Raw genomic sequence first — 9672 nt, forward strand, 5'->3', positions numbered from 1 at the left:
GTTTTTGTTTTCTTTTTCTCCAGATACTAGATTCATGATAGCGAAATGCAGAAGTCTTCAGGACTGAAGTATGCCACAGGCACAGATTTGAGTAATTCAGAATTTAACTTCTGTTAGTCCACTACCAAGCTCTTTAAAATTTCTCCGATGAAATTTTGCATTTAAGTATTTAATTGTACTCCATGTTCCTGTGAAGCCTGAAACAAAGGGTAGAAACTTCAATTGTTGCGTTATCAGATATTGTCAGTACATGGCCTTCTGAAACTGCTGTATATTGCATTTCTTTAAGTTCTCAAAACATTTATGCACGTTAATCTGCAATAATTTTCTATCAAAAAGGTCCTGTTCTGTATTCTAGTCCAAATATATGTATTATAATTGAAGTCAAGATTTTTGGATGATGGTACTTTCCAGTATGCAAATGAATTATAGGAATAAAGCATGCAGAATATAAATGAATCTGAAAAAGAACGAAACTATTGTATTTTGCATCATGCGGGACTTACAGCTATAACCATATTGGTTTACGATGCATAAGACCCAAAAGGTCCATTGCTACCACTGTTGATTACATGAGCTTTCATGCATGTATTTGAAACTCTTTAATACATGAATGCTGACCTAATAGGGATCTTTTCCACCCAGTTGTATCATGTTCATGACATGCTTTAAAGGCCCCTCTCATTCCAGCTGAACTTTGTACCATTGTATGGAGCCAGCCTCACCGTCAATCTCAAGCTCACAAACAGACCTCACAAGGTGAGAAACGGCAGCATCAATACTATCTAACCTTGCAAGATCAGGCGGCAAGACATTGCCAGGCCAATTTTCCAGCCAGCCCTTCAGCCTGACCCTAAGTTCTTCCTCTGAAACGAATTCCTCACTTTTTCCAGGTTCCAGCAGAACATAAGTATCAGATTGTAAATATGCCCTTCTCCTCCTAACTGCAGAAACCTGCTTATGCTTTCTCAGTCAGTAATATGAGATGTTGCAATTAGAAATAGCAACATGTTTTAATCTGCAAAAGCAACACAATTTGAGTGCAGAAAATGCACGTAAGAACGGGGAGAGAGAGAGAGAGAGAGAGAGAGAGAGAGAGAGAGAGAGAGAGAGAGAGAGAGTTCATCTATCCATGCTGATTTACTTTTAATACATATGCACAAAACCTCAAGAAGAACCAGGAGTATGAGGTAGCGATTCAAACAAAATGTCAGGCGAAACTCGTTCTAGCTTCTATCTTGCAGGTTATTGGGATGATCCATAGTTTCATCAAAATGGGAGGAAAAAAAATGAAAAGAAAAATGGTACTGAGTGGCTCAGCACCATACGCTGAATGTCTTCCATCAGTGGAACGCAGTCTTGAACCTGCTTTTGGCCTGAAACATGGTAATGTAGCATCTTTTGTAGCTTCTACCAACTCAAGATTTTGCATGTCTTTTGTTATTCATTCAACTGAACTAAAAACATGTTCGATTAAAAAGAAAATAAGTATCCAGGCATGGGATTGGCAATAAAACTGAAATCCTATTTCTACAATTTAGTCCATGTACCAAGTAACCAAGTTTGTTAAATATTTGAAGTGTAATTCTGTTTTTACTTTAATTGCGGTACTTTATAGATTTAACAATTCATGACATGTAGATACATTTAAGTGCACATGTATGCCTATCAGATGCTTCAGCTATACCTCTAGTAAGATCTATAGTCGTACCATATTCAGGTCACATTCACCTCTTATAAGTTTTATGGCAATCAAAATGTATACATAGCCATTCTAGTTTATATATTTCCTTAACCACAATATCCAGTCTCACATATGAAAAACCAACCCTATTTTCCATAAAAAGCAACAGTTCATAGATCAGCGACAAATGATATACGATTATCAGGATGAAGTTTTGAGCAGAAGGTATGCTGTACCTTTATATGAAGCTTGTGATGTTCCCTCATTTGTGGCAGTTCTAAATTGACCAGGGGGCACACATCACCAGCTAGCCAAAATAACCTTTGTCTAAAAGATGTTTTTCTGAAAAATCTTGATGACTGCTTGCCTACAACGAGGAAGTAATGGCATAACAGCAATGTCAAGAATAACAGGCATATGCGGGACCAGAAAAAAGAAAAAGAAAAAGCCGTAAATGCTTTTTCCTCATTGGAGAATAGTTATATTCTTCGAACTTCTGAAAAAATTACAGCATTCATATGAAAATAAGTAGTCGAGCGCTCTTTTAGTATAATTGTCATTCTTCTAAATTCATGAATTTGAATTTCATAACGGATTTGAATCTTCTAACCATCAAGCATGTCCAAATATGTTGAAAGTGGTGTATGTAGGATTGCAAATGGTTGCTGATTTCTACCGATAAGTTGTATATTTCAGTTAGTCCCACTAAGCTAGCATATAGTAAAATACTACCAATTGGCATGTCTATCAGCTTTTCTATTAAGAAATGTATATTCACCTTATGAATGGAATGTTTGCCTTGGTATATTTCAACCAACCCATGTATTATGCCGATGCGCATCTAGGGCTAGGACCCCACCTCGGCCATAGATCTTGTTATAACATGATATTGTGTTTCTCAGGTGTTTTTGAAACTAAGCAGCACTTAATCATTTTACTAATATTGTGGGTTGGTTTCCCTTGTTTCTTTTGACAGTCTTATAATAGCTTTTCATAATATCCTTTTTATTTGCTTAAACTCATAATCCTTGAGCTTTTTTGTTTTCCCTTTCAATATCCTTGATAAGCAATTTAAATACCTAGCTTAGCATACTATCACCATTAAAAGAAACCTTGCTCTCTTTACATGTAATTAGACATGAAAAATTAATCAGCAACATGGCAGACTTTCAACATTAAAGCTCTTTATGATTGTTCATAAGATACTATTCTCATATGTTCTGCAGACAATGCACGAAGGAACCTTGGCCCAATTTACTCAAAATCAGAAACTACTAGGACTCAGACATCCTTAAAAACCATTTTCTCATTTAATCCCTCCAAATCCCATATTTTCCTTCAGTCCTCTCCTCTGCTTTTCTTACAAAATCATCACTTTCTAAAATCATGAAACTCAAGTCATGAAATTCCCAAAAATCAAAGCACTCTTATAGACAAAATGCAACTCAACCTTGCAGTTATCTATTTTCAAATTGCCCAAATCACAATACTATCAAAATTATTTTTTTAAAATAAGAAGCAATATCACTAAGCACTATGCAAGTAAATGTACTAAATTATTTTTTTCTTTTCATAGCAATAAAATACACTAACCGTTGAAACTTTGAACTCCATTAGTGAGAGTACACTGCCTTAAGGCCCCCTCCATCAAAGCCCTTCCCTTCTCTTACCCCCCCCCCAGCTTCCAATATATACAAGCATCCTTCTCTTCCCATTCTAGCCCTTATCCTGGTGGGCGGAAATAAAGGGCCTCAGATGAAGGCAGCTCACAGGGGATAACGTTCAAAATTTTCGCTCTTACACCCTCCGACCCATGTTATATTCCTATTCCGCCCCCTCGAGCACGAAGATTACCCAAATGCCCCCTCAAAGTTTCCAAAATTTTGCACCCTTCCGCTCCCCCTCCGGCCTCCTGACATCCTGTTCCTCAAATGCCCCTCCGCCTGCCACCCCCTCCTCCACCTCCTCTCTCCGGCCGATTCCGGTTGCCGGAGCTCGATTCCCGCCTGATTTTGATGATCCCGATGGTACTTCTCGATCTCCTCTCTTCTTATTTCAGTCCAATTGACGATGGTTTTCTTTCTGATCGATTCGAATTATTCGAACTTTCTGAATTTTTGTCTCCCAATTTACGAATTGCTGTGAAGTAATCGACATTGGAATTGGATCCCGCTTCTGTGTTCGGTTTATGGGAACAGAATCAAGAATTTTGGATTAGAGAGCTAGCATTAGGGTTAGGTTTTCCTATTTTGGGATGGCGGGAGAGAAGGCGAAGCTCCTCTGTAGCTTTGGACGCTATTTTATAAGCCAACAGGGGAAGGCCTTGTACGGTTGTGGGGAAAACTTGGCTGGTGTCGATCGATAGGTTGGCGAGGTTCCGATCAGTACCATCGAAGATGTTGAGCTCTGTGATGCTGATCCGAGCTCATTGGGTGTCAAATTTCAGCTCCCTGATGGTGGCCTGGATTCGCAGCTCGTGTCGGTGGAGACTGATGATGATATGAGGCATATGATGGAGGAGTTTGATTCTAATCGCAAAATTCCAATCTTTGTTTTCGCCAATAAGATTTAGAATACAATTATACAAATGATGATGATGATGAGATTGCTGTTGAATGTGTGCCCACACTCGAAACAGCCGGAACAGAGACCATCAGGTATTGTATCTTTGATTAATTTTTAGTGGAAAATAACTGTTTTACGAGATGTATACTTGCTGGAATTTATGCGAGTTTAAGTTTCAAATTACTCTGTATTTCATGTTTATTATATTTTATGGTAATCTGAATCATGATTGTTCTTCCTTACAAAATTTAGCTGTTAATTTTATAACATGAGCTATCAATAATTTTTTTAAAAAAAGTCAACAAACAATTGACTATTTGAAGGATTGCATATTTTTTGAAATTAATGCAATTAGAGTTGTTCTTATCATTTTTATAGAAAAAATGTTTTAGCTGAGTAACAGGTGAACAACCCAATGTTTATATTCATCTTCTTTCTTTTTTTTTTTATTCTGACATTTACCTTTTCACTTTGAAATATATCTACTTCATCTGCTATTCTCTTTATGGATTTTCTTGAATTAATATGCATTATTTATAAAAAAAGAAACTACAGAGAGATGGCAATTGTAGTAGCTGAAGAGCAGCTCATGAGCCAAAGCGGTCGAAACACTTTGGCAACATCCTCCAGAAGAGATTATGGGAGGCACTCATCACTTGGGTCCTAGCATGTCTAGAGAGATATTTCGAAGAGACTCATGGACATCAAGGTTCGCCATCTCGGTATCGGACCCCGTATCGGTGCCCCACTAGCACAGTGTCGGTACAGTATGGTACAGAATTTTTTTGCATACCTAATGTCGGTACGCCACCCGTACTAGATATCGGTACCGAACCGATATGATACAGTACGCCTCGTACTGCCCGGTTTGAGCCGGTATGGCATACCTTGGTTGCCATTGATGCTAATTTTAAGCTTCACATGATCCAATCAGACCAGCATCCTATCACAACCAGGTTGATGTTAGCATCATATCTTTATGAATAAGCTATTGTTATATTAATAAATTTGTGAACTAAAACATATAGGATAGCTTTTGTTTGAAATCATCTGATGAAGATTGAATACTGAACCTCCCAGCCTTCTGGCACAAAGTTCTAGCACAAGCTGTATATTTTATTTGCCTGTGGAAATACCAAACAGTGGTAATTGAAATTTACTCTCAAGATTGACATCTAATTAAAAATAGTTTGGAAGGAAACATTATGCTACGAGCATCACCAAATAAGCGGATAAAATAGAAGATGGAATTTTACATTAGATTCTCTCAACATTGAAAACAAACTTTCAGGAGATCAATTAGTCTCAGGATACATTTTCCAATTCTTACCAAAATCCTTCTTAGCAAAGAAGAGTCAGATATCATTAAAGGAGCAAATGGTGATATATTGTCCTTTTATTAAAAAAACATAGATTTGTAAAAGGATTAGAACCGCTAACTGTCTTTTACAGCCTTTAGAACTATGAATGTCATTGAACAAATGAAAGATCTGATATGTTTGATACTGCTCTCTGATTATCAAATGATTTTACATCATCTTTACAAATACAGTCTTGCTTCTAAATATTAGGGTGAAATTATTTGTATCCCGAGCTTTCTCCATCTTTAATTTTTAGATCTTTTTTCATTTCATATTATATTTTTTAAACTAACTCTAACTCTCTCGCCCTCCCAACTGATCTTCAAATTTATTATCTTAAGCTTGGGCCCAGTCTCATTGTGTCAACAATAGTTCTAGAGAGTAGAAGTACCCTATACAACAAACCTCTAACACAATTCCTGATATTTATTTCTGTTGTGGTGCTTCTATCTCTTTAAAACAAAATCATTTAAAATCTCTAGCTCTAATGAATTCTTTCTATTTTAACTTACCAGTCTGCACTATCCTGCTTCAATTCCCTCGCATAGTTTATTGTTCATTTGTCTTCTTTGCTTCCAATTTAATGATCTTGTGAATCAACTTTTTAAGACTTTGATGATGATCAAAGTCCTGACGGTAACATTCTTCTAACTTGACAGATCACCCAAAATGCAAATGAAAATTCCCTTTTTAACCTGCCATTTTTTACCTTCTAATATTTTCTCCTCTCATTTTGTATACCCATCCCAAGTCCAACACCAAACCCTTGTCACACTCAGCTCAGTTACAAATTCTCCAGTTATTTCCTTCAGATAACCCATAGGAGAACTCCCATGCATGTTTCCTCAAGAGTCTAGATTCTAATTTTTGCAACTTGTCCCATCCATCCTCCTTTCTGCTCATCATATAAAAATTATCACTAACAAAACTTGAAACCCAACTCCCTTCTATTGCCCAGAAGACAACCCAAGAGGGGGGGTGAATTGGGTTCTAATTAAAATTAGATTCTTTAATTTTATCTATTGAGGATTATGCAAGCTTTCTTGATTTTAAACAAATGTAATTAAGTAATCTATAAGAAAGTAGTAAAAAAGTAAAGCAAGATAAACCACAACACAAACACAAGGTTTTTATAGTAGTTTGGAGCCAACCTTACTCCTACGTCCACTCCCCAAGCTTTCCTTGGAAATTCACTATAATCCTAAGATTACAACCCGGTTGTTTTACAAGCTCACAACCCAATTTGTTATTTTCACAGGATCACAACGAACCTGGTCGGTTTTTCCTGTCTCGCCGACTAAAACCACTCCGTTTGTTTTTCCGAGCTCACAAACAACCCAGTTGATTTTACGGGCTCACCAACCAAAACCTACTCCATTGGTTTTACAGGCTCACCAACAAACTTTAATCCCTTGATTCAATTTCCTGATTGAATCAAGTAACAAATATCAGAAAAATAGAGTTTAAGGATTACAAGCTTCTAAATAAGCAGATATAGCAATATAAACAAAATATAAAGGAGGAAGCTCTCAAACAGAATTTGCTAATGCAAGACTTGGCTTCTTCTTTACTGGATCCTCTCTTGAATGTGCTGGTAGTTGAGGATCACTTAAATAAGCTTTTAATGGGAGGAGTGCTCTGAAATTACTTGGAATGCAATAACTCCTCTTTTCCGCTTTGAAAGGCTCTAACTTTTCTTTTGTGGTTGATTCACTTGAATCCCCTTCAATAGAATGTGTATTCTCCTCTTATTTATACTTAGAACCACCTCTCTTAGCTTAACTCCTCGAAAACTAGCCATTAGAGAGGAGAAAAGAGCTGTTCTGACAAAATATCCGTTGGGATTGGAGTCGACTCGCCCATCTTGGAGTCGGCTGGGTTGAAGCAGGAGACATCTCGAGAAAATTTGGAGTCGACTCGAATTCGGGCTCTTACTAATAGGCTCTCTGTCGATCCTGTAAAAGTCAGCTCGAAGGAGTCGGAAGTCGACTCGCCCACGGCATCTTCAGAAGTGAAATATCAGCTCTTTTTCAGGAGACGGCTCGAGTAATTCCAGAGTTGGCTCACGTTTTCGTCTGTGAAAAAATGCTCTCGGCCATTTCCTGTAAGAGTCGACTCGTGAACAGTTCGAGTCAACTCGGCCACTGTGCCGAAGAAATTATCTTGCGGCTTCAGTTTGCAGGAGACAGCTCGAAACTTCTGGGAGTCGACTCACGCATTGTAGCTTCGTTCTCTGTCTTTCTCTATACGAGTCGGCTCGTGAACAGTTGGAGTCGGTTCGAGCTCTGTGACTTGAAAATCAGCTCTCTGTCTTTTCTGTAAGAGTCGATTCGCCTCATCTGGGAGTCAGCTCGAGGAAGTGCCAGACAGTAACCATGTGCTAGAGTCGACTCGAGAATTCCGGGAGTCGACTCGAGTGCAGGGCTAAGACTTAAATGGTTCCAAACATGAGTAAAACTCAACTTAAAATCCTTGAACCATTTTCTAAGGCATTCTTTCAAGTTTAAAGGTATTTTACCTGAAACACTCACTTGAATTCATTAGTACAATATGAAATATACTCAACTGTTTTGGGCTCATCAAAATCAAATAGGAGATCAACAATCACTCATCACCTTCGCATGCCCATCACAGCTTAAACACTTATATATTGTAGTCACATTTTTTAAGCTTGTTTCTCACTGAAGTAGCTTATTTGTTGTGGCTGCTGCAATCTATGTTTGCCATGTCAACTCTATTTCTAAGCATATATTCTGTGGATTTATTTCACAGGTGTGCTGCAGAAGGATGGACATGGCGTGTGCATGTATCAAAACTCCCCCAGGTCAGCACATTTAGAATAAGAACCTTGACACCAGAGCACACTTGTGTAGTATCAGAAGATGCTGGCCACCAACGTGGATTGCCAATTGCATAAAAGACAATCTTCAGCAAATTCAAAAATATAAGCTGAGGAAAATTTTGAATGACATACACCGGATATATGGGGTTCTTGTTAGATAGAAGCAAGCTTTCCTTGGCTGGGAGAAGGCATTGGAAGAGCCATGTGCTGAGCCAGCAGGCGTTATTGTTCCCATAGAGGTAAGTTATGAACCTCATGGAGAACGATTCAGAAGTTCAAACACGGGGTGAGATCCCAAGAAAGAAATGGCCTTATAGGCCCCATCAACCCAAAGAAGTGCGGTCATTGCACTGTATCAGGTGTAACCAGATAGGGCATAATAGAAGTACTTGTACAATAGCTGAGTCAATGCAAGGTTGAGCTGCTTCCTTGTTTGCTTTCTTTCTATTATAACAGAATTTCTCATGTATGTTAGCATTTTGCAGTTGTTTTTGCTAAAATACTCTTGCATTTCCTTGCATATGGAATCAGTAAGAGCGTATGTATCAGCAAGTTTCAATAAAGTTGTGACATGGAGATGTTCCATGACCCTCAGTCTTCATATTGTCATGTGTTGATTATTCATGCTTCCATAAACCTACTGATGAGTGGCCTTTATCAGCATCCTTTACGGTCGAGATGTCAGCTTCTATTCATTCTTTTTCTCCCCTTTTCAAGATAATTGAATAGTCTTGCTAACAACCATTTGCACAGTTGATTGGCACCTCGCGTAGTCCAGGGTTGAAATCTTGGGTATTGCTCAAAAAAGATAATCGAATAGCCTTGGTAACCGTATCATATGGCATATGTCCATTAAATTAGAAGATATAGACGAAAGGAAGAATCTTCAGCAGTTGTAGTAGTTTGCTGTAAACTTTCAACTTTTCTGTCAATTAGAAAATGGATTCATGGTTTTCAGAAAAAACCAGCTATCAAAGCTTTCTTGCAATTATGTACCAAAAAAAAGCTTTCTTGCAAATAGCGTAATGGCTATTTCAAGTGATTGCTGCAATATATACTTAAACTCGAAACCATGTATCTGAATATGTGCGACTGTCCAGAGTGGTGAAGGTCTGTGCACTGAAACCTCTTACTTCAGCAGAGAATAATCAAGTAAACTTGGTGCAGGCTCCAAACGGCCAGTGCTGAACTTGTAGTGGCAAGACAGGGTACAGTTAGCT

The 9672-nt window shown here is 38.1% G+C and overlaps 1 protein-coding gene and 1 pseudogene across 1 annotated transcript; one reads left to right on the forward strand and one right to left on the reverse strand.

The window, feature by feature from the left end:
• Nucleotides 1–455: 455 nt before the first annotated feature.
• On the reverse strand, nucleotides 456–3549 carry CRR7 (chlororespiratory reduction 7). The gene is made up of 3 exons (XM_008806912.6): nucleotides 3278–3549; nucleotides 1921–2051; nucleotides 456–954 (listed from the first exon to the last, which is right to left on the reverse strand). The coding sequence occupies exons 1-3, from the start codon at nucleotides 3330–3332 to the stop codon at nucleotides 682–684; spliced, it is 459 nt and encodes a 152-aa protein (XP_008805134.3). The 5' UTR covers nucleotides 3333–3549; the 3' UTR covers nucleotides 456–681.
• A 799-nt stretch (nucleotides 3550–4348) lies between these two features.
• On the forward strand, nucleotides 4349–9040 carry LOC148715157 (uncharacterized; annotated as a pseudogene).
• Nucleotides 9041–9672: the final 632 nt, after the last annotated feature.

The sequence above is a fragment of the Phoenix dactylifera genome, chromosome 1, assembly GCF_051530095.1.
Source record: "Phoenix dactylifera cultivar Ajwa chromosome 1, Ajwa_hap1_PhDact_Kaust_v1.1, whole genome shotgun sequence".
In the NCBI taxonomy this organism is placed as follows: Eukaryota; Viridiplantae; Streptophyta; class Magnoliopsida; order Arecales; family Arecaceae; genus Phoenix; species Phoenix dactylifera.